The sequence below is a fragment of the Denticeps clupeoides genome, chromosome 14 (genome assembly GCF_900700375.1).
Source record: "Denticeps clupeoides chromosome 14, fDenClu1.1, whole genome shotgun sequence".
Taxonomy (NCBI): Eukaryota; Metazoa; Chordata; class Actinopteri; order Clupeiformes; family Denticipitidae; genus Denticeps; species Denticeps clupeoides.
The window spans coordinates 11,981,896-12,005,863 of NC_041720.1; the positions used below are offsets into that span (position 1 = coordinate 11,981,896).

A 23,968-nucleotide genomic window follows, 5' to 3' on the forward strand; every position below is an offset into this window, starting at 1 on the left:
GGCATGGTGGTGCAAAGTTATTTAATGGATTTAAACACATACAGTAAAATCTTAAAATCTATTCTAAACAACAAAAAAACTAAATCTATTCCAAAACGTATAGGGAGCCAGTCTAAAGAAGATATGGCTGATATGTGGTCCCTTTTAGGTAGGGGTGTTGAAATTAATCGTATAATCAATTCATCGCGATGCAGGCGTGGACGATTCTGCATTGATGCAGTGCACAACATAATCGATTACATGCCCTGTGATTTTCTGGCAGTGGCACACAGGGGCTTGGACCAGTCTGCTGGATTCCTCTGCTTGGTGGAGGAACGCCAAACTCCACCCACAGCACAGTGATGTGTGCATTTACAGGAGAACTACCAGTAATATATGACTGTTGCAAGGAGGCATATATTATGGTAAGCATCGTGATGCGTTGGTATCGAGGCATTGATAATCGTAATGGAATCGTGAGACCAGGGAAGGTTGTACTTTTAGGCGTGCCAGTTAACAGCCGGGCTGAAACATTCTGTTAACAGTCTTCACACTGTTGATCATGACATCAATTAACATCACACCTGTGTTCCAATTTGAGCCGGAAAACGATGAGAACCTGCCATACTGGCTTCAAACCTGAATCACTGACTCAGGAATGAGCCTCTTCCTTCTTTCTGTTTTGTCGCCTTGTGATCTATTGGGTAGAAGGTAGTTTCGCACTGCGTGACCCTCGGAGGCCTTGATCTTGGAATGCAGTCAAAGTTGAAATGTATGGAACGTACACCCTTTGACGTATTTTTTGCACAGCCGATAGAATTAAAGTGAGCCAGTGTTGTTTCTGCCACTTCGAAACACACACACATGAAGTGGGAATGGAGGAAAAGCTGATTAACATTATTTTTTTCCGCCTAAGCCCCGTGGCAAGCGTAGCGCTGCAATGTTCCGTCTGAAAGTAGCTTTAGATTTTCTCCAATAAGCAGAAAAACGGTCTGTGTTCAGTCCTTGCTCACCTGACACCAAGGCTGACTGAACCAGGCGTTTTTCTGCCATTTGTGGCTTCAGGTTGTAACAGGTTTGGGTTGAGGCCCATCATAAAGGAGAATATCACATCACTGCTGGGGTTTCCATCACACTCTCTATTTGTTACTGCACCTCGGTTCCACCACGCCCGATTGTCACATTCCCCTCTAGCTCAGGTGAAAAATGGAGGACGCAGGTTGAGGAAATAACAATGCGTATTTTATTTGAACTCAAATGAAAGATGCGTATTTTATTTGAAAACAAAATGAAAGAACTGAAATGTCCTTGCGTGAAGTGCCACGCCTCTCCTCTAGAAGTCAGGTTGTGGGATCTTCCGCGAGGCCCTCGGCGAGAGCCAAAGATCACCCTTGTCTTTCCCAGGCTTCGAATCGGCATGGCTGAGCTGTATTGAGCCTAGAGGGGAGAGTTGAGTTCCAGTCCTTCTGGGGGGTTCACTGTCAATTGCCATTAAGGACAGCATGCAGTGCCACAACAAACTCTGGTTGTGTGAGGGAGACCGAACGCAGGACTAAAGGGACCGGCTGGTTATAAAGAGGAGTGGACAGACCCATTACTGCTAAACTAACCAATCACCGATCAGAAGTCATTACCACCACTTACCTGTGATGAAGAACAGGTGGGAATAATCAGGGTGCTAGTGAGCCCCAGAAGAACACACACTAATACATGGGAGAGGTCGACCGCTGGGGGCACCGGTCAAATGTTGGTAACCGCTTGTACATGAGATGGGCACTTTACACGTACCAAACGTTACTGCTTTTATGTAATTTAAAAAAGGACATTGGACCAGTCTGCCTGGTTCCTCTGCTTAATGGGGAAATGCCTAACTCCGCCCACAGCATAGTGCCATGAGCATTTAAAGGAGAACTACCTGTATATATATGACTGTTACAAGGTGAGCATGGACTGAACAAAAATGTATGGAATGTAGAAAATTTATGGAATGCATCCTGGGGCATTGATAATTGTAATCAAATCGAATTGTGAGACCAGGGAAGGTTCACAGCTCTACTTTTAGGCGTGGCTGAAACATTTTGCCGGGCTGAAACATTTTGCATCAACCGCACAGTCTGTTAATCAACAATCCACTTACTTATGTGAGGTAAGAAAATCTAAAAATCAACCCTGTTGATCATGACATCAATTAACATCACTCAGTTCATGTTCAGAAACCATGAGTACAGAACATGCAATTGACAAGATGTACATAATTGGCCCTGTATGTGTGATTGTCACTGGCCGAGTTCGGGGACGCATTCGCAGGCATGCTTGGAGCGGGTGGAGTAGTCGTCGTACTGGGAGAGGAGGACCGGAGGCGCTTGGCCGGTGCCGTGGACGCGGCGCGGCGACGAGAGAACTCTGGCTTCACACGACCTCAGTTGGAACCTGCCATTCTGGCTTCAAATCTGAATCACTGACTCAGGAATGAGCCTCTTCCTTGTGAGAATTTTTTTCTGTTTTGTCATCTTGTTTTATATATATATATCGAGAGTGCTAGGCATGAAGGCTGGTGCTTCACTAAAATTGTGTGTCTGTGCTCTTTATAGCACAAGTAAAAGCCAAGGCCAAAAATAGTCATGTTATGTAGACTGCCTTGTGTGGAAATTAGCTGATTAGTGACTGGGAATCCCATTAACAGCAGGCTGCAGTTGTTAATGCCACACAAATCCATGAGGCATGAGCATAGCCTGGCAATGGTTTCCGAGACAGTGTGACAGACATTCGCATGAAATCCTTTCTCCAAACCTCGCTATAAATGTTAGTATGGGGATGGGGATGGTAGTAGCCTAGTGGGTAACACACTTGCCTATGAACCAGAAGACTACAGAGTCACAGGTTCAAATCCCACTTACTACCATTGTGTCCCTGAGCAAGACACTTAACCCTAAATTTCTCCAGGGGGGACTGTCCCTGTAACTACTGACTGTAAGTCGCTCTGGATAAGAGTGTCTGATAAATGCCATAAATGTAAAAATGTATATGATTGTAGGAGCCTAGTGGGTAACACACCTGCCTATGAACAGTATAGTATACAGTATAGACATGCAATGTCCAACAAAACTGTTTCCTTATATTTAAATTTTAGATTATGACTTTTTTTTTTTTATCCAAACCAGCTCATAATACTTAATAACACGGACAATGTCCCTGGAGTGACCTACATTTAAGAAGTAACTGTGATTGGTGAGCTGGTTGAATTTGCTCACAAGGCCGCCATCACAAGGCCTGAGTGAAGCTTTTGTTTTGTACACCAGCGACTGTGATGTCATTTCAGGACAGACTCACCATTAGATCTGTTTTGCCATGTGTTCGTCATCCAGCTTAACCCGCCAGAACCGAGGCAAGTGTCCTCCTCAGCTAAATGGAACCTCGTGGTGAAATTGTTGTTATTTTAGAAGGTTATTTTATTCTCAAAATGTTTCATGTGATAAAATGTCCTAAATGGATTTGGGTTTTTTTCGTGTTTGATTAGACAAGGTTATTATTTTAAAAGTGTTGAGTCACTTCACAATGTCACTCTTATGAATGTTCTCACAGCCCATACGGGCCACATTTTTTGGTGGCCTGGCCGGTGAGGAAGAGGACCTGTAATCAGAAGGTTGCCGGTTCGAATCTCGATCCGCCAAGGTGCCACTGAGCAAAGCACCGTCCCCACACGCTGCTCCCTGGGTGCCTGTCATGGCTGCCCACTGCTCACCAAGGGAGATGGTTAAAAGTAGAGGACACATTTCGTTGTGTCACCATGTGCTGTGCTGCAGTGTTTCACAATGACAATCACTTCACTTAATCACTTAATATTTTTCAGGGATAACCGGCCTGGATCACCATGCTTTACACACACTTAAGAAATATAAAATATTCAGATCTAGCATTCTGATAATATCATTTGTAATGTCAAATGAATCAGAATGCAAAACAGAAGCACTAGCATAAGTGTTTGCTTACATTGCCCTACATCCGGGTCAGAGATGAAAGCTTCAGCAGGATGGAAGTCTGTGTGTGTGTGTGTGTGTGTGTGTGTGTCTGAAGTCTCTGAGCAAGTAATCCTATTTTGCTGCCAGCAAATTGGCTTCTGCTTTTCTGAAGCAAGTATTTGCAGCTCTTTGGGGAACCGATGCCATGTTCACGGTGGCCCATGGAGTCCTTCCAGAGATACTTGCAACTGCCTTGTTTGTTCCTCGCTTGTCTAAAGAGTTTTTTGGTCTTTCCACACCTTCCACGGAGCGTACACAGTTACGATGAGGCGTAAAGCATGGGATATGTACTCTGGGATACGTCAAGAATCTGGATTCAGACGCAGAGGCCATGCAATATGCAGGCAAGTGACCCACGTGTTTGTTTTTATGTCAGCTACAATTTTTTTTATTTACTCATTTATTTATTCATTTTCAAAATACACAGACCTTTTTAATGACTACGGGTTTAGAAGCTTAGTTCAAGTTTCAAGTTCAAGTTAGTTCAAGTTTACCAGTCCATCTTCCCGGTCAACTACACCTATGATATGTTTTCTTATCCACCCAAATTAGAATGTTTAAAATTAATGTTTTGATTTTAACATTTTATGTAGTACAGAGTTTGAGTTTTTTTTAACTGCAGATACATGTTCCATTCCATTGCTATCTTTTCTACACACAGGGTTATATACCTCTGTCAACACTATTTAAAAGTACTTTAAAAGGACTTACAGAATACCTGAAAAAAGTACAGACTTACAGAATACCTGAAAATAGATTACTGTAATAAATCAATGGGTCTGGATGTTTAAGTGTGTTATGTATATTTTTATTTTAAAATGTTTGCCCATTTTGTGACTGTAAAAGAGGTTGGGATCAAGACTCTTGATATAGGTCATGGATTTACTCCAATGTCAATATCAGTTTTTAGCCTTCTCTTTTAATGAGCTCAGCTCTAAATCTGGCAAGGCAGATCAAGTACTTTATGACATCACAAGTGGCCATGACCCATAGGAGAAGACTTTCCTTGGTCAAAGCATGCTGTTTTCAGTATACTTTGGGCAAAATAATAACTTCAAATTGTCTTTCGCTTTACAGATTGTATTCAATTACTAGTAATTTAGAGATCCATTCACCATTTTTGTAATTTCTGTGAAATAGAAAATGACTTTTTATGCATGTGTACATTTCCCAGTTTATTCTGCTTTATGAATGGGCAATCATTGTAATCCATATGTAGGATTCTTCACATTGAAATTCATGTTATTTACAAATTAAATACATGTATCTATTGCTATCAGGTTTACTGATTTTATTTCACCTTCTTCCATTCTACTACATCTTAAATTTTCAAATTTGAGTATCTCAAATTTGCTCATTAAAAACATACATAATGAATAGAGATAATCCTTATGCTGAACATTTTTATTAGATATAGATTCAGTCATCTCCACATAATATTTAGATAAATGCATATACATACATATATATATATATATATATATGTGTGTGTGTGTATCATGACAAACAAGATAAAACAGGACCAAAGGCGGGGGAAAATATGAATACTCCACACATAAAAGAGGGACAGAAACAAAAGGAACGACATTCCGGGGAACCGAGAACGCGCACCATTGGCAGGGAGTTAAGTAAGTCAAAGTAATCCGGGCTCAATCAGCACAACTATCCACGCGTGGAACCTGACAATGTGGGCGTGGCCGTGAAATCAGCGTATTTAGCCGAACCCTTTTTTTTTTCTGTCGTTGCTGTTCCTGCAAAACCGGTTGGCTGGTACCGCCCGGTTTTAAAGCCCGCGTCTGTGCGATCGGTGTGTTTGTCGCGCTCCTGGGAAGAGTGACATGGCTGGTGGCGGAATGGCCCGCTTTCTGGAGGTCGCCTGTCTGCTGAGCGCGGTGGCCGCGGCCCGGGGGGCGTCCGTGGTCGGTGGCCCGACCGCCGCGGATCTCAACGACTACGTGGTCACGGCCGCTTTGAATTTTGCCGTCTCCGAGCACAATGTCCTGTCCAGTGACAACTTTGTCAGCGTCCTGCAGAGTGTGACCAAGGCTCAGCAGCAGGTCAGTACTTCACCGTCGAGCGAGGAAGCATCTGTAATCCTTAATATATTATAATCATTTTTCTGCATTTGAAGCGGACCATAAATATTCTCCTGTATATAAATTCGTTTTTTGAACCAGTACAACTTCACATGTTAAAGGGGCAGTGGTGGCCTAGCGGTTAAGGAAGCGGCCCCGTAATCAGAAGGTTGTAGGTTCGAATCCCGATCCGCCAAGGTGCCACTGAGGTGCCATTGAGCAAAGCACCGTCCCCACACACTGCTCCCCGGGCACCTGTCATTGCTGCCCACTGCTCACTCAGGGTGATGGTTAAATGCAGAGGACAAATTTCACTGTGTGCACCGTGTGCTGTGCTGCTGTGTGTCACATGTGACAATCACTTCACTTTGACTTTGAAGTGCTCACCATCTAGAGATGTCTGCCTGATGTCTCTCTCTTAGTTTCGTTTGGTCTGAGCCACTTCCCCCAATCTTCTCTACAAGCTTTGGATAATTATGGGATTTGTATTATTTATTTATTTATTTATTTTAAACCAATAGGTAGTTTCAGGTATGAAATACACATTTGAAGTGAAGTTGGCAACTACCACCTGCTCAAAGAGTAATGTGAAGAAGTCCTGTCCAGTCAATGTAAATATGAAGGTATGTCCGGAAACTAACATTTTAAAGCCTCCGAAAAGATTAGCAGTTTGGCACAATGATGTCTTTGAGACTACGAAGTTTTGAACTAATTTGATTTTTCTTTTGCTCCATTTAGCCCTCCACGTGCAATTTTGAGGTTTGGACTAAAAGTTGGGAGAGCTGGGCCCAGCTGACAAAGAACACATGCAACTGATTCCCTATCAAATGTATTGGGATGTGGTTTCTAATAAATATGAACTGCAACTGGCACTTATCAGACACATTTTGTGATTAATGTCTGAATATATATCTTATGGAATTAATCACAACAATAGGTCAACTGTTTGCTGATATTCATGGTGTTAATGTACAATTTCATGTCTTCAAATGCATATTTGTGTATTTAATCACTTGTTAGTTACGTTTTCAAACATATTCTCAGAAATGGTAAAATGTAATTGATTCATGACCATATTTTAGGAGGAAGTCTGAGCCTCAGTTCCTTGTGTACTTCCCCAATCGCTATCATTGTTACTGTAACAAATCCAGTTTAGGTATCTTAACTACTTTGTGTAAAAGCGGTCTTTTAAAAAGACTATTATCATATATACATAAAATTAAAGCGTGAGCTAGAAACCTTATTGCATGTGAAGTCTTTATTGCACACGAAAAAGAAATTGAGTTGCATGTGGATAATTAAATCCATTGAGTCCCCTGATCGCAACAGGGTAGAAGCTTTTAAGTCTTGTCCTGGTTTAAACGGTCCTGTGTCTCTTGCCTGATTGCAGGCATGAATATTGAAGCACGGAAATTTTAGGTCTATAGCCACACAAGGTATGCCTTGTACTAACAAATTGGGGCAATCTTTAGTTATGGTCTGATTCAATCTTGTTCTGCTTTCAGTAGCTCCCATGCCAAAATGGATAGTCTCCATCTGTTTGTCCAAACTAACGCAATCTCTCCTTTCTGGCCCTGTCTCCAATGTCTAACTCAAACTGTCCCTCTATGCAATCCACTGATTCAATAAACTGTCCACCCATGTCACTCCCAACATAAATCTCTGCATCTTTAACTTTAACCTCCAGCTTTCCTGTCAGAAGCATGTGACACTTTGCATGTCTGTCACAGTGAGCTTTATTGTCATTTCAGCCATATACAGGTAAACTATCAGCCAAGATTGCCAAACCAAAGTGCAACAAATTTGTAGTGCAAATGAACAGTGAAAAATAAGTATTGCAAAAAATAAAGTGCTAAACAAGAAAAAGTACATTGAAGCCAGGAAGTACATTAATGCAATGTATTGTGCATTATAGCTACTAAAATAAATATTCTTGAATATGACACACCTTAGGATGAAGTAGTCAAGTTGTAGAAGCAGTACAATGATCATTTTTTCTTCTTTAAATGCTTTTCTGACATTTATGATCAGAAGACTAAACCAGACTTTGGATACTCTTTGTCCCTACAAATTCACTCAGTGCAGAACACAATCATGTATGGGATGCCAAGAGAATGATTTTGCAGCTTTGGAAATCAGATACTGTGCATCAATTTAAAACCTGGTTAACAGAACTCATCTGTGTTTTGGAAAAATATATGGACAGTCTGGAATGACACGATAGATAATTCTACATGATCTGGCTTCCATTCTTGGATAATCTGTTTAAATATAACAGGAGTAGGCTGGGTAGGGGCCACACACATTTTTTTTCTTATTGTTTCTCTGCTGAGTAATGTGCTACTATGATGCTTGGTATATTTGGATGCCCTTCCCTGTAAGCATATAAGTGGGTAGGTGTGTTTACATGTATATGAATAATGTATATGTGTGTGTATATGTGTTACATACGTGTGTGTGGGTGTGTTTATCTTTGTCTCTTGTCTGTCTTTAATTTCTTTAATTCAGGGCATAATAATAATAATGTGTTGCATGTTTGTATCAGAAAAGCCTAATAAATATTGTTATAAATTCCTCATGTAGCAATCATAAAGTGCATCGTGCAACAAATGGCTTTAAAAAAAGCCTTAAAAAAACTTTACAGCTAAAACACAATCATCCATGGAGTAATTATTCAGTGGGAGGCTCTTATCTACTTGCTTTGTTAAATCCAGATCGTTTTTCGGACAGGTACTCTATTAACAAAAAGGTGGCACATCTGAAATGTATTGAAATCTATTATTATCCATCCCATTTACAGGTAACATAACCTTCTGATCTGAAAACAGCAAACAGCATCTCCAGTTATCCCATCTGTAGAGGTGCCAAAGGTCAACATGGTGACCTTCGCCGACTCGCACAAAATGCCACCACCCTCCTGCCTGACGGTGCCCCTGTCACCGTGTGTGCGCCGCAAGCATCTCATGTGGCAGAACGCCGTCAAGCACATCACTAGCCAGCGGGACCTGAGCAGCCAGGTGGGTGTTGAGCCAGCGCACAAGATGTATGTCACCAACGAGTACATCGAAGAGATCAACCAGCAGATCCGCAACAAAGTTTCTCGCGGCATGACCAAGCGGCGCTCCTCGGTCTCCCGGGTCCACCCGTTCATCCACGAGCGCCACTCCGCCAGCACCCGCACTGGATCTGGTTCTGACTACCTCAGCGATGCTGACTTCTTCGTGCGCTGGGGCCACACACTGCATGGCGTCTACCTGCCCACCCTGCGCCACACCTTCAAGTCCAGAGACCTAGAGAAGCTCTACCAGCAGCATTCTTCGCACCAACGCCGCACCTCTCTAGTTGTGGCCAATGTCATCGACGTTGGCGCCAAGCTTCACCTCATTTTACTCTACCTGGCCGCGACCCCAGGAGGCCCGGATGAGCCGCTGCGAGGCTGGCTCACGTTGTTCTTCATGGCGCTGGCAGCAGTACTCTGTGTCCTGGTAATACTATGCAAAGGTGCTAATTCCCCCAGATGGCTACACTATGCAGGGCTGGTCAGCTGGATGTCCCAGACAGCCCAGGTTTTTGGCGGGTTGGCCTATGGACTAGAGAGGGACCCGTCCTGGTACGTTATGTTTACGGTGTTCATCGTGTACACAATGCTCCCGCTGCCATTGCTGTGGGCCATAGGAGCTGGCACGTTCACATCCACCCTGCATCTACTGGTGGAAACTGCTCTTCACTTCAGTGAACAAGGACTGCTGAGAAAGGTGGGGTTTATATAGAGTTTAATATTCAGTTAGCTATTATACATTTGACTAAAGACTACAGCTCACATGTTGGAGATACATTTCATATATACTCCTGGCATTTATCAGACACCCTTATCCAGTGGTAGTGGGGTTTGGACCTGTGACTTTGTGGCGTTCTGGTTCAAAGGCATGTGTGTTACCCACTAGACCATTACCACCCCTAAATGAAAGACAAAAAGGCTTGCTTGACTTGCATTTTCACTTTTATGTAACCTGCATTGTTCAAATTTCTTCCTTTTGCCATGAGGCATCCTTTAGATGATTGCAAAGGCGCTACTTTACACAAGCATGAACACTGCTGGCCTATTCATACACTACTTGACAGACCGCGCCCAGAGGCAGGCCTTCTTGGAGACACGGCGCTGCGTCGAGGGCCATATGAAACTGGAACAAGAGAACCAGAGACAGGCAAGGATGTGTGCACTGTTCACGTCTAACCAAGTGTGACTCAAAAAAAAGTACATCATGTCATTATCATCATATATCGTTGTGTTTTTCTGACAGGAGCGTCTGGTTCTGTCCATCCTGCCTCGCTTTGTTGCCTTGGAAATGATCACAGACATGAATGCAATGGACGATGAGCTTCTGCCACAGCAGCTCCACAAAATCTACATCCACCATTACACGGATGTGAGGTAATTCATAAGACCACATGCATCAACAGCTGACGGGAATGCCATGTTGGGGCAGTGGTTGGCCTAGCGGCTAAGGAAACAGACCCATAATCGGGCGGTTCCTGGTCCAGATTCCGAACTGCCTAGGTGAGGTGCCACTGAGCAAAGGACAGTCCCACCACACTGGTCCTGTCATGGCTGCTCACCAAGGGTGATGGGTTGAATTCAGAGGACACGTTTTGTTGTGTCACCGTGTGCTGTGCTGCAGTGTTTCAGAATGACAATCACTTCACTTTCACATTTTTAAAATCAAATTAAAGTGAATGGAATGTCATTGTGACACAGCAGCACAGCACACGGTGCACACAGTGAAATGTGTCCTCTGCATTTAACCATGACTGTTGGTGAGCAGTGGACAGCCATGACATGCCTGAGGAGCAATGTGTGGGGACGGTGCTTTGCTCAGTGGCACCTTGGCGGATCGGGATTCGAACCAGCAATCTTCTGATAATGGGGCTGCTTACTTTACTGAACGATATACTGAACGATTGTTATGTAAGGGTTCTTCTCTTTCTCCGCAGCATTCTGTTTGCTGACATTAAAGGCTTCACTCTGTTGTCTATGAATATGTCTGCTCAGGAGCTGGTGCGAACACTCAATGAGCTGTTTGGCCGATTTGACCATCTGGCAGAGGTGATTGTGCTCAGGATTATGTTTTAAGTCACAAGACAAAGTTTGTAACTCTCCACCTGTATCAACAATCTGCTGTGCAATTTTGCACATCTTTTGTGTTTTAATGTAGGAGCACCACTGCATGAGGATTAAGATCTTGGGGGACTGTTATTATTGTGTGTCGGGTGTACCAGAGCCTCAGAGGGCTCATGCTAGATGCTGTGTGGAGATGGGCCTGGCGATGATCAGCACAATACGGTCAGTACAGCCTCAGAATAAGATGAACTAAATCATGTCACTGAACATGTTGTTTCAGTGGGTGTCAACAAGTCAACACAACGTTGTCTTCACATGTGCAATTCTAACTATCAATCTCCAGCTGTCCCCTCGAAACAATATATGTAATATAATAAAATCAATGATACTTAAAAAAACACCAGAGTCTCTGGTTGTCGTTTCGTTTTATTATGCTTTGTTGTGGTTGGACAAAATAATCCAAGCTGGCCAGGTACCTGCGACAGAAACGGGAGAAGTGTTTACCCCACCTTACAGCATCTCAACACCATTCCTTGCCTTATATTGTCAGGTATGTCAGGAAACAGCTGAACCATGAAATGGACATGAGAATTGGGATCCATTCTGGCTCAGTGCTCTGTGGGGTTCTGGGCTTGCAGAAATGGCAATTTGATGTCTGGTCCTGGGACGTTGGCATTGCCAACATGCTTGAGGCTGGTGGGATCCCTGGGTGAGTTTAGAACAAATGTTTTAACTCGCTAAGCTTAGCTCACTATTGTTCAACATATGCATAAAGGCTCTGGTAAATGCCAAAAGGCATCATAATCCACCATTATTGTAACATTTTGTCAGAAGTGTCAGAAAATATCAATTCATTGATTATCTAAATCGGTTTTACACATCTTTCAACGGTTGAAGGAACTTTCCAATGACAATATGTTATACACTTCAATCTAAATCATTACAATGAAGGACACTTTGACAAAATTATTAAATGATTTAGATTGAAGGGTGTAATATTTGCATGAATAGAAAAAGGAAAGAATGTCTTTGCAGTTATTGCTATTTTAAAACCATCCAGCCTTCTCGTAGATGCCTGATCATTTCTGTTATCTGAGGAGGCCTTTGACCTTTACCGCAGAGCCAGACACTTAGGACGTAGCTAGTTTTGTGCTTAGTACCAGTTGGAAACTAGTGCCCAAAGTCTCTGAGCAGAATGTATGTGACACACATTGAGTCATTTCTCTTTTAGCCCTGGTCCAAAACTTTGCAAACAAATACTTTATTCTTCCAGCCGAATTCATATCTCACGGGCCACCCTGGACTGCTTAGAAGGTTGTTACCAAACAGAAGAGGGACGAGGTCATGAGCGCAATGAGTTCCTGAAGAAGCACAACATTGATAGCTTCCTTATCTGCCACAAGGTGGAAGAGCTGATAGAACAGGAGCAAGAGCTACCCAAGGCACAGCAGTCTACTCAGCCATGGAGCACAGAGGTCCCCTTCAAAAACATCATAGACATAAACTGTGTGAGCTGCCGCCCTACAATTATTGTTTCTCAAAGTATCCTTCTTCTCAGTATCTCCATAAGTTAACAGCCATGCTACAAGACACTATTTAAAGATAAGAAGGTCTGCTTACTTCTCAGTAGAAGCAAAAGTGCAATATTACTTGACATAAGCATTGCCACTCTGAGCGCAATGTTTCTATCTCACAGATCTTGGCCTCCTTCACCAATGGCTCTCTTGCCCAGTTGCCCAATCGTTCAGCACCAATCCGATCAACTTCTAAAGAGATCAACAAGCGTATCGAGCATGCCATCGAGGTGCGGAGCAGCGAGCTAATGAGACAGAAGCATATCACTCCATTTACCATGGTGTTCAAGGATTCCCACATTGAAAACAAGGTATGGGCAGGAAAATAATAACAAAAGTGCTCTGCTGCACTGTTTCACAATGACAATCACTTTCATTATATTTTATTAGTCCTACAAGACAGTACAGATAAGATAAGATGAGAGCAGCAAAATAAATAGAATAAAAACTAGACTAACTGTAAAGTATGAAATTTCACTATACAAACAATCTGGAAGACATATACATATGGATTAATGTATTAAAAATGTGAATGTACAGTACAGGCCAAAGGTTTGGACACATTTTCTCATTCAACGTGTTTTCTTTATTTTCATGACCATTTACATTGGTAGATTCTCATTGAAGGGGTCAAAACTATGAATGAACACATGTGGATAAAAAGAAATATGAGGAGATCAACAGATACAGAAAAAAAACTTTTGTAAATGTGCAAACATGTGAAGTTAGGGGGATATATGTACACACAAAACATATGTATATACATGCATGATAGCATGTGGTACTATTGTGCACCATCACCATTATTTGTTGATGGAGTCTCTAAAACTGAGATCCTTAGCCTTAACTGTGGTCTAGCTGTTTTTGTGGTGGTCCAGTGCTATATTAAAACACCTCACGTTGTTGCAAACAGATGAGTTCCAAGATATTTTTAATCTTTGTTCTATGTTTCTCAGTTCTTTTTGATGAGAGATGAAATGTTCAAGACAAACATGGTCTGCTCCTTCATTATACTTCTCTTCCTCATGGCAGTGCAGGCCCTCATCCCTGCCCCCAGGTAGGCAGGGCCCTGTGGTCAATCTGGCTTAAGGTTGTTTCAGTACTATTGTAGTGACTGTGCTGGCTTTCGGACGCTGCTGATGTGCCATTAATGAAAATCGATATACAAATCAGACCCTGCTGGCTCTTCTTCATTGCTTTTTCAGTGCATATACACTGCATTTAATTTTGATCAGTCATTCAATCATCCTTCTCTATTTTGTCACTTCTTTCTGTAGAGTATACCCTGCCATGGTGCAGTTCAGCTTCTTCCTGCTGGTTTATGTACTGCTGCTGGTGGTAACCCTGGCTGAGGAGTTTAGGTCTTGTCCTCTCATTCTGCAGCAGCTCTGCTGCTGGGTTCACGAGAACAACACCATGAGGAACATTCTGACCGTAACCACCATTGTTGTCAATATCTGCATGGCCACCATGGACATGGTAATCTTAAATATAGAAAATTACTCATTTTGTTGACCACTGTAGTTTGAATAGTAAGAATTATTAAAGGCGCAATATGTGGCGCAAACTTACAATGAACTTGTGGCGCAATCTTACAATGAACTTGTTTGTCAGGTATGGTGTAACATCAGGAAGGTTGAAGAACCACCAACCAAAGAGAACAATGGATCATTTCCAGAACAGCAGTGTCTCAACCTCTGTACATACCCAGAGGTTAAAAATCTGTTGGCCATAGATCACGTTTAAATCCTTTTACAAATGGTTCTTTTAGCATGCCACAGGGAAGCCTTTGTTGACTAATCCTCTCATCTGTTTTCTCTGGTCTTTTTTCACTCATGCTTTCACAGTTCTTTGTGCTGGGTGGGGTAGTGTCCATGGTGACGTGTGCAGTGTTCATGCGCCTCAGCTCCCTGCTGAAGTTAACGGTGCTGCTGCTTGTGTTACTCATTTACTGCAACCTCTTAGAGGTGGACTTCCACATGCTGAGCCACAGGTATCGTGATCAGAACAGACACCCAAGCTGATTACAGCCAATCCGTTAATACTGAGCAACCCCCCCATCCCCATCCCCACCCCCATGCTATGGTATATAAATTATTTTACTGCATTCAAATTTTATTTGTCATGTACACAGTCACACACGGTATGATATGCAGTGAAATGCTTTATGGCACCAAGATGTTTGCAGAAGATGCTGTAAGTCCTGTAAACTCATTCCGAAGTGACCTAATTCATATCCACATGAATGGAGAGACTGAAACGACCCCAGCAAAACAATACTTCTGCCAGCTTACTTTCTTTTACACAGCACAGCACCCAGAGCACACAGTGAAATGTGGTGTCTGCATTTAACCCATCACCCTAAATGAGCAGTGGGCAGCCTTGCCTGGCACCATGACAGGCGCCATGACAGTGTGTGGGGACGCTACTTGCTCAGTGCCACCTTGGTGTTTCAGGATTCGAACTGACAACTGATTGCGAACTGATTGCGGGTCTGTTTCATTACCCGTTAGGCCGACCTCTGGCCCAAAAGTTGTTGAGATGCCATGGATTGAAATGTACACGGGCCCCTCAATTCATGAGATTCATTCAGAGCCACCAAGCCACCTTTTTACATCTCTCCATGGCGTGGTTTTGACAAAATGCTCGCTTGCTGCCTAAAATACCAAACCACAGCAATGAGAAATTTCATTTCATTCACCTGTCAGTGGTCATACTGTTTTAGGTGATCGGTGCACTGGCTTGAAGCGTCGACCACTATGCCACATCACTGAAAAGAGAAATAAGGGTTGTACTTTAACAATGCAACCCAAACTAGTGTTACCAAATGGGGCTCATGAAGAGGTAATACAAGTGACTTCCTAAGACACTACTGCCACTAAAACGTGGCTTTACTTAAAATATGCACACACATAACTACCTTTTGATTAATGAATCAATGTTTATTTATATGGGACATTGTAAAATGTGACACTTTGTGACACTTTGGGACTCAGCTCATCTCTCTGTCAGTGGATCTCCAACTTCTTTACCGGGAGACCACAGGCAGTAAGGATGGGTGGACATGTCTCAGCCTCAATCACCCTCAGCACTGGAGCCCCCCAGGGCTGTGTTTTGAGCCCCCTGCTGTACTCCCTGTACACCCATGACTGTACAGCCACTACTAACTCCACCACCATCATCAAGTTTGCTGAAGACACCGTTGTAGTGGGCCTGATCTCTGACAACGATGAGACGGCCTACCTGGAGGAGGTTGGAAATCTGGTGAACTGGTGCCAGAGGAACAATCTCCACCTGAACGTCAGCAAGACAAAGGAGTTAATAGTGGACTTCAGTACAAAGCAGGAGAGGACCTACCAGACCCCTGTCATCAACAGGAGCCCAGTGGAGAGAGTGGACAGCTTCCGTTACCTCGGTGTTAACATCACGCAGGACCTGTCATGGTCCTGTCACATCAACACCGTGGTGAAAAAGGCCCGGCAGCGTCTCTACCACCTCAGACGCCTGAGAGACTTCAGACTGCCCTCCAAGGTGCTCAGGAACTTCTACTCCTGCACCATAGAGAGCATCCTGATGGGAAATCTCAACCTGGTTCGGGAACAGCACTATGCAGGACAGGCGAGCACTACAGAGGGTGGTTCGATCAGCCGAACGAATCATCCGTACCAAGCTCCCTGACCTTCAATCTATCTACAGCAAACGGTGCTGCACCAGGGCCAGGAAGATAGTGAAGGACCTCACCCACCCCAACAATGGACTCTTCTCTCTGCTGCGATCAGGGAAGCGCTTTCGCTCCCTGAAGTCCAACACAGAGAGAATGAAGAGGAGCTTCTTCCCGCAGGCTGTCCAAGCTCTCAACAACAGTACATAGAACTCATGCACTTTCACCTCCAATCACTCTGGAATCCTTGCACAAAATCACTCTGCGCTTTTTACTTTACTGCTCTTTTTTTATGGCTCTTTTATTTATACATTGTCTTTCACTCATTTGCACACCTTCACCCTACCAGTTACACAGATTTTATGTTAAAGACATAAAAGTGTAATATTTGGTTATGTTTGCAATATTTGCATATTGGTTCATTGTATACTTGCAACATTTGCAATACTGTGGTCTGTAGTAGTCGCAAAAAGCATTTCACTACATATCATACCGTGTATGACTATGTATGTGACAAATAAAATTTGAATTTGAATTAGAACAGTGAAGAACATTTAGCTGATATAACTATGTGTGTCTCCCAAAATACTTGCAGTGACACGCACAGGACTGAGCATCTGAGAAGGAAAGGCATCTCCATCCTGTTGCTCACTATGTTTGTGGTGGCTGTGTTCTACAATGGCCGGCAGGTAGGCATCAGGCATGGTTTTTTTCAGAAGCCTTGCTTATGGATAAAATAGTTTGTAGTTGTGGGATACAGTGTGAAGGTTTTGAAATGATCGATCCTTCCGGCCTTTGAGCGGAACCTGTTTGAAGAAGGAAGGGGTTTCTTGCTTTGCGTGCTTAGCTGGTGCGTCTCACACTATCAACCTGCTTCCTGTCAAGTGGGAAGCCACAGCGAGGCTGGACTTTCTGTGGAGACTGCAGGCCCAGCAGGAAGTGGAGGACATGAGGGAGCTGAGGGAACACAATGAGTGTCTGCTGAACAACATCCTGCCCACCCATGTTGCCCGTCACTTTCTGGAGAGGAGCAAGTACGATGAGGTGCCTAAGCAATGCTCCTTCTCTATACACTTTACCTGGCAGGGGATTGGTTGGCTTGCTACCGAATCTGAACGGTGCTTCTTTTCTTGACTTCACAGCTGACCTGTAGGTGTGGCGTAATAATTAATATGATTATTTTTTAAAGGAGCTGTATTCACAATCATATGAAGAAGTTGGGGTGATGTTTGCCACCATTGCGGGCTTCAATGATTACTATGAGCAGAACGAGATCAAACATGAGAGTGTGGAGAGCCTGCGACTGCTCAATGAGATCATTGCCGACTTTGATGAGGTGCGAAAAACAAGACCTGGCGAGCTACTCACCATTTTCTAACACAGAAGTCTAATCCCTACGGAGCTCGGTGTTAATAGACGGACAAGACGTATCTCACATCACCCGTCTGTTTCGTCTTTCTTTTCTATACAGCTCCTGGAGGAGCCGTATTTTCTTGACATTGAAAAAATTAAAACTATTGGCAGCTGCTACATGGCAGCATCCGGGTTATCAGCACAGCAAAAGGTAACCGATGTTCTGCAACCTGTTAACTGTGCGGAGTATTTATTCATAAGACCGAATTGAAGCTGCTCTGCTGTTGCTTCTCCAGTCCTGTTCTAGTGAGTGGCATCACCTCAGTGAGCTCGTTCTCTTCGCCCTCGCCATGCAAGAAATCCTGAAGGAAATCAACAGGCATTCCTCCAACAACTTCCAGCTTCGTGTTGGTAATAACAACGCCGTGTCACAAAAAAAAAAAAAAAAAAAGATATGTAGCAGGTGACATGGGACATGCCCTTTGGCATCCCTCTATGCATTAACATTATGCCACATAACCAGAGTGTTTCTCAATTATGCTCGTGAACTTCGACCTGCCAGGACTGCCTTCACCCCGGCCTGGCCTTACTTAGCCTCAGAGTTAATGACGTAGGAGTAAATTCATTGATTATATATAATCAGATGATTATATTCTGGATTAGTGGGGGGAGTTTACATTTACATTTACAGCATTTATTACCCTTATCCAGAGCGACTTACAATCAGTAGTAACAGGGACAGTCTCCCTGGAGCAACTTAGGGTTAAGTGTCTTGCTCAGGGACACAATGGTAGTAAGTGGGATTCGAACCCGGGTCTTCTGGTTCATAGGCGAGTGTGTTACCCACTAGGCTACTACCTACCTACTATCTCTGAAGCACAATGTAGTGTGGACTGATACTTTCCACCCCTACTGAATTTCCTTCCCTCTTCTTGATTCACAGGAATTGCCCACGGGCCAGTTATAGCAGGAGTGATTGGCGCCACAAAGCCTCAATACGACATCTGGGGCATGACAGTGAACCTTGCCAGCCGGATGGACACCACCGGCGTGAGCGGACGCATCCAGGTTCCCGAGGCCACCAGTCAGATCCTGGCCAGCTGGGGGTTCCACTTGGATCTACGCGGTGAGATCTTCATCAAGGGTGTGAGCGAGCAGCATGGCAACGTCCGCACCTACTTCATTGGTGGCAGCCGCAGGCAGAAGGCCAGCAACGGGGGCGCAGCGGGAGAGGGGACATCAGGACGCCCCGGTGGCCGTAGCAGGACCACGCTGGCGTCCGTGGTGTTCAGTATGGTGAAGGCCATCCAAAGGGAGAAACGCCGGGGAGTGAGTGCTGGCTTCGCCCTCCCAACCAGCAGCCTCCAGTGTTGAGCAGCCCCCCCCCCCGCCAATCCTTCCTGCTAAATAAGGACCTCCACACATATGTTGCCTTCATTCAGAATCTTCAACGAATACCTCAGTTTTCTACAGCACTACATCGAACCTGGAGTCCAAAACTTCCTGGTGAAAGAGTGACGGACCCACAGAACTCCAGTGCACTGAGACAGAACCTTGTCCGATGCAGATATACTTGCAGACTATACATTATTTGTCATTTACAATAGCAAGGGCCTAATAAATATTTTGGTGACATCTAGTCTCAATTCCTGATCCGAAAGGACCCACCAGCTTATGTTTTCAAACGTAGCTCATTTCAAACCTTCCTTAGTTTCAAAATGAATTAAAGTCAAAGTTGAAACGTTTCCACACAATATATTCTCCTCCAGTCACACAAAAACAGTGCTGCAAACAGTCTAGGCTGGTAGAAGCCTAGTGGGTAACATGCTCGCCTTGTGAACCAGAAGACCCAGGTTCAAACCCCACTTACTACCATTCCGGATAGTTTGGAGAGAAGGTCAACACCTCAAAATTGTTGTTGCTGTGCTCGCATGCCATTTTTGAAGCATTGTTTCAGTAGGTGGCACGTGTCAAAAAAACATCCACATGAACTTCACCCACTACCAGATATCTCTGTAACAAGTTAAGGAATCTTAATAAATTCTTATTTCACATGTGCCTGCGCTGGGTTGGTTGTTATGGTAAATTTGTATAAATGTTTGAATATTTTATTTTATGAATAATATTAATTATGCTGGGCTGCATGGTGAAGCGATGGTTGGCGATGTGACCTCTCCGTGTTGGCGCAGATTTTTTTGGGGTTGTCCACTTTTCTCCCACCAGTCAAAGTGAATTGAATTTTTGGCTCTAAAGTGACTGTGTGTGTGTGTACACGTGTGCCTTGTGGCAGGCTGGCTTCACACCCTGGCTGACCCCAAGCCTGGCACCCAGCGTCCTGGGATCAGCTCCATCAGCCACAAACCTGGGTAAGAGGGGAAAAAAGGTGGTTAAGAATAGTGAGGGAGTAAAGGAATGCCATTAGTATAACTATTCAGTTTAACTCTCTTTGGCTGACGTCTTTCATAGAAAAAACTAAAGTGCGTCACCTACAGGTTAAGAAAATACATTACAGAAAGGAAATAGAATCCAAATTATATTCTGAACATGTAAATAATTACGCAACAACACACAAATTAACATCTCATGTTTAAAAATTAACAAGTCATAAAAACCAGCAACAACAACAATAATAATAATAATAATAAGTCCTCTCGTCTTCGACCCGTTTTTTTTATTTATTTTTCCCTCCTTAAAAACACAGAACCGCCAAAACAATAAAACAACAAGTCGTCGTTTCGATACCAAATTCACGTCAGTGCGCGCGCACCTGGGATCCTGCCGGGATCTTGCTGATAAGCGCGCACCTGGGATCCTGCTGGGATCCTGCCGGGATCTTGCTGATAGGCGCACACCTGGGATCCTGCTGGGATCCTGCTGATAAGCACACTCCTGGGTCCAGTCTCGGTCGTCCTTCCTTCTACCTGCTCGGTAAGTTTGGTGGGAGTTCTGGAGAAGTAGCTGCTTGTGCTTTTACTCCGTCACGCTGTTCTCTCTGTTCCCGAACTATGTCGTGCAGTTACGACCTGGTGGTTCTTTTATCTGCGCTTTCATGGCTCTTTTGTCGTCATTTCGTTCACTAGTCCAATAAAACAGTTTGATCGACCTCTATAATTCCAACTGTCTTCTTTTACGTGTTCCACTTATGGCTGATAATGTTTCGTTTTTTTCCAGAAGTACCTAAGAAATGGCTCTGTTGTGGTATATTGCCGCCCTGCTGATCGCTTTGGCTGCTGCTGACTCTTCCTCTTCTTCTGGAGGTCTCACTACTGCAGATGTCAACGTCTATGAAGTGAAGACCAAGTTGGATTTCGCTGTTGGTCAGTATAACCTTGGGACCAGTTACACGTACGTCAGCGCCGTGCAGACCGTGCTCAAGGCTCAGAAACAGGTCCGCACTTTCCTGCAAGTGAAGCTTCTGCCACTGGTCCTCTCACCATGCTTTTTGTAGTAAATTTGTTGCCCTACGTCTGTTCTTTACTGCAGGTGACTGGAGATAAAGGAGTGAAATATTATTTTGATGTGAAGTTGGCCGCAACCAACTGTTTGAAAACGAGCTTGAAGCCTGTCTGTTCAGTCCCAGCAAATGCGAAGGTACGCAATCAAATCCTAGTTTAAAGGTGGGGGGCATGCATTTGTTCATTTTGTTTTCTTCCCCTCTTTCAAATCCAGGTTGTGACATGCCACTTTCAGGTTTGGGATCAAGCTCTCGTACCACGTTGTGTCCAGCTGTCTCAATCGACCTGTTCCTAATAAATAATTTTTCCATGTGACCACCACCCAAGGCTTCCTGCAATGTGACCCTGATGTGATCTCTTGTACCAACTTGAATAAACTAGTGTCTATGTTGCAAAGCTTCTTTTTTTTTTTTTTTTTTTTTTTTTTTTTTTTTTTTTTTTTCTCGTAACAAATGTTCACTTCTATCATGAGTCGTGGTCTAATAGCATCGTTCGTTCTTTACTGGGACCCAGTTGAATTTCGGGTTAGTGAGGCAAGGTTTACCCACCGTTAGGGTGAGTATTGGGGGATTTAGTGGGCTGTTGCCTGGTAGTGGGGAATAACTGGAACAGGCAGGGGACATACAATGATCTTGGGTGAATGCCTCCCCTGTTGCCCTGCTGTTAACCTCTTGTGCTGGTACCTGGTTGGTGCTAGCTAATAAAAGGTTTCTCTAAGCCACTCCACTATGTCAAGCATCTCTTCTCTCCCCTTCGCGGAGCCCGTCGCTACGGCATTACTGAATATCATGCACAACAGTGAAATTAATATTTAATTGTTGCCTGGCATTATTTTTACCAATTCAGTTTAGATTTCTACTGCACACAAACTTGTCAAAGAAGACAAAAAAATCTGAAGTATTAGCAATGTCATACTTCCGAGTACGGAACTCTGATTTGTCAATGGTGCCCGAGATACGACGTCGAAACAGAAGTCAATGTTTATTTCAGTATAATGTTTCAGTTTTTAACTGTCTGACTCCCTTATGCCAAAAGTTTGGACACACCTTCTCCAACATGTTTTCTTTATTTTCATGACTATTTACGTTGGTAGATGGTCATGAATGAACACACGTGGAGTTGTGTACTTAACAAAAAAAGGTGAAATAACTGAAAACATGTTTTATGTTCTAGTTTCTTTGCTCTGATTACTGCTTTGCACACTCTTGGCATTCTCTCGATGAGCTTCAAGAGGTCGTCACCTGAAATGGTTCTCCAACAGTCTTGAAGGAGTTCCCAGAGGTGTTTAGCACTTGTTGGCCCCTTTGCCTTCACTCTGCGGTCCAGCTCACCCCAAACCATCTGGATTGGGTTCAGGTCTGGTGACTGTGGAGACCAGGTCTCCACTTTTTGTTAAGTACGTAACTCCACATGTGTTCATTCATAGTTTTGATGCCTTCAGTGATGCCTTTTGTGAACCAGAAGACCCAGGTTCAAACCCCACTTACTACCATTCCGGATAGTTTGGAGAGAAGGTCAACACCTCAAAATTGTTGTTGCTGTGCTCGCATGCCATTTTTGAAGCATTGTTTCAGTAGGTGGCACGTGCCAAAGAAACATCCATATTAACTTCACCCACTACCAGGTATCTCTGTAACAAGTTAAGGAATCTTAAATAAATCTTAATAAATTCTTAAATCATGTGTGCCTGCGCTGTGTTGGTAGTTATTGTAAATTTGTAGAATATTTGAACATTTTATGAATAATATTAATTATGCTGGGCTGCATGGTGAAGCGATGGTTGGTGATGTGACCTCTCCGTGTTGGCGCAGATTTTTTTGGGGTTGTCCACTTTTCTCCCACCATTCAAAGTTCTGTACACTACTTGAATTGGTGGCTCTAAAGCCACCGTAGTTGCGTAGGTGTGTGTACACGTGTGCCTTGTGGCAGGCTGGCTTCACACCCTGGCTGACCCCAAGCCTGGCACCCAGCGTCCTGGGATCAGCTCCATCAGCCACAAACCTGGGTAAGAGGGGAAAAAAGGTGGTTAAGAATAGTGAGGGAGTAAAGGAATGCCATTAGTATAACTATTCAGTTTAACTCTCTTTGGCTGACGTCTTTCATAGAAAAAAAACTAAAGTGCGTCACCTACAGGTCAAGAAAATACATTACAGAAAGGAAATAGAATCCAAATTATATTCTGAACATGTAAATAATTACGCAACAATACACAAATTAACATCATGTTGACATAATTAAGTCGTGCTTGCAAAATTAACAATGGTCATAAAACCAGCAACAGTAATAACAATACGCAGTCCTCTCACGTTCTCTCGACTTCGACCAGTTTGTTTTAAAAAAATTTCCCTCCTTAAAAACACAGCGTCGCCAAAACAATAAAACAACAAGTCGTCATTTCTATTCCGAACTTACGTCAGTGCGCGCGCACCTGGGATCCTGCTGGGATCCTGCCGGGATCTTGCTGGGATCTTGCTAATAAGCGCGCACCTGGGATCCTGCCGGGATCTTGCTGGGATCTTGCTAATAAGCGCGCACCTGGGATCCTGCCGGGATCTTGCTGGGATCTTGCTAATAAGCGCGCACCTGGGAACCTGCTGGGATCCTGCCGGGATCTTGCTAATAAGCGCACACCTGGGATCCTGCCGGGATCTTGCTGATAAGCACACTCCTGGGTCTAGTCTCGGTCGTCCTTCCTTCTACCTGCTCGGTAAGTTTGGTGGGAGTTCTGGAGAA

The 23,968-nt window shown here is 43.7% G+C and overlaps 3 protein-coding genes across 4 annotated transcripts; all 3 read left to right on the forward strand.

The window, feature by feature from the left end:
- The first annotated feature begins 4,012 nt into the window (after positions 1-4,012).
- On the forward strand, positions 4,013-22,817 carry LOC114802881 (adenylate cyclase type 8). 2 transcript variants are annotated; one of them, XR_003751810.1, is made up of 20 exons: positions 4,013-4,342; positions 8,874-9,828; positions 10,129-10,278; positions 10,375-10,505; positions 11,066-11,177; positions 11,287-11,414; positions 11,743-11,901; positions 12,466-12,700; positions 12,889-13,077; positions 13,723-13,823; positions 14,044-14,245; positions 14,381-14,479; positions 14,614-14,759; positions 17,023-17,116; positions 17,313-17,471; positions 17,617-17,763; positions 17,899-17,991; positions 18,077-18,191; positions 18,724-19,633; positions 22,706-22,817. XR_003751810.1 is itself a non-coding variant. In XM_029002015.1 (19 exons), exons 2-19 carry the CDS (start codon positions 8,950-8,952, stop codon positions 19,152-19,154), a joined length of 3,570 nt encoding a protein of 1,189 aa, XP_028857848.1. In that variant the 5' UTR covers positions 4,013-4,342; positions 8,874-8,949; the 3' UTR covers positions 19,155-19,835. The 2 variants fall into 2 exon arrangements, 1 of the variants encoding a protein (XP_028857848.1); XM_029002015.1 differs by lacking the exon at positions 22,706-22,817 and having other exon boundaries at positions 18,724-19,835.
- On the forward strand, positions 5,742-7,316 carry LOC114802884 (cystatin-like). Its single transcript, XM_029002018.1, has 3 exons — positions 5,742-6,055; positions 6,595-6,696; positions 6,812-7,316. The coding sequence occupies exons 1-3, from the start codon at positions 5,837-5,839 to the stop codon at positions 6,887-6,889; spliced, it is 399 nt and encodes a 132-aa protein (XP_028857851.1). The 5' UTR covers positions 5,742-5,836; the 3' UTR covers positions 6,890-7,316.
- Positions 19,974-21,580, forward strand: LOC114802885 (cystatin-like). The gene is made up of 4 exons (XM_029002019.1): positions 19,974-20,708; positions 20,952-21,168; positions 21,264-21,371; positions 21,450-21,580. Exons 2-4 carry the CDS (start codon positions 20,965-20,967, stop codon positions 21,528-21,530), a joined length of 393 nt encoding a protein of 130 aa, XP_028857852.1. The 5' UTR covers positions 19,974-20,708; positions 20,952-20,964; the 3' UTR covers positions 21,531-21,580.
- Positions 22,818-23,968: the final 1,151 nt, after the last annotated feature.

What these genes read in the sequence shown, in the direction of transcription:
- LOC114802885 (XM_029002019.1), top strand. Translation starts at nt 20,965, where the DNA reads ATGGCTCTGTTGTGGTATATTGCCGCCCTGCTGATCGCTTTGGCTGCT. An exon ending in TGCTCAAGGCTCAGAAACAG is followed by an intron (nt 21,169 to 21,263) that starts GTCCGCACTTTC and finishes TCTTTACTGCAG; the next exon opens with GTGACTGGAGATAAAGGAGT. An exon ending in CAGTCCCAGCAAATGCGAAG is followed by an intron (nt 21,372 to 21,449) that starts GTACGCAATCAA and finishes TTTCAAATCCAG; the next exon opens with GTTGTGACATGCCACTTTCA.
- LOC114802884 (XM_029002018.1), top strand. Translation starts at nt 5,837, where the DNA reads ATGGCTGGTGGCGGAATGGCCCGCTTTCTGGAGGTCGCCTGTCTGCTG. An exon ending in TGACCAAGGCTCAGCAGCAG is followed by an intron (nt 6,056 to 6,594) that starts GTCAGTACTTCA and finishes TTAAACCAATAG; the next exon opens with GTAGTTTCAGGTATGAAATA. An exon ending in CAGTCAATGTAAATATGAAG is followed by an intron (nt 6,697 to 6,811) that starts GTATGTCCGGAA and finishes TGCTCCATTTAG; the next exon opens with CCCTCCACGTGCAATTTTGA.
- LOC114802881 (XM_029002015.1), top strand. Translation starts at nt 8,950, where the DNA reads ATGGTGACCTTCGCCGACTCGCACAAAATGCCACCACCCTCCTGCCTG. An exon ending in TGTTCTACAATGGCCGGCAG is followed by an intron (nt 17,117 to 17,312) that starts GTAGGCATCAGG and finishes CTTCCTGTCAAG; the next exon opens with TGGGAAGCCACAGCGAGGCT. An exon ending in TCATTGCCGACTTTGATGAG is followed by an intron (nt 17,764 to 17,898) that starts GTGCGAAAAACA and finishes TTTTCTATACAG; the next exon opens with CTCCTGGAGGAGCCGTATTT.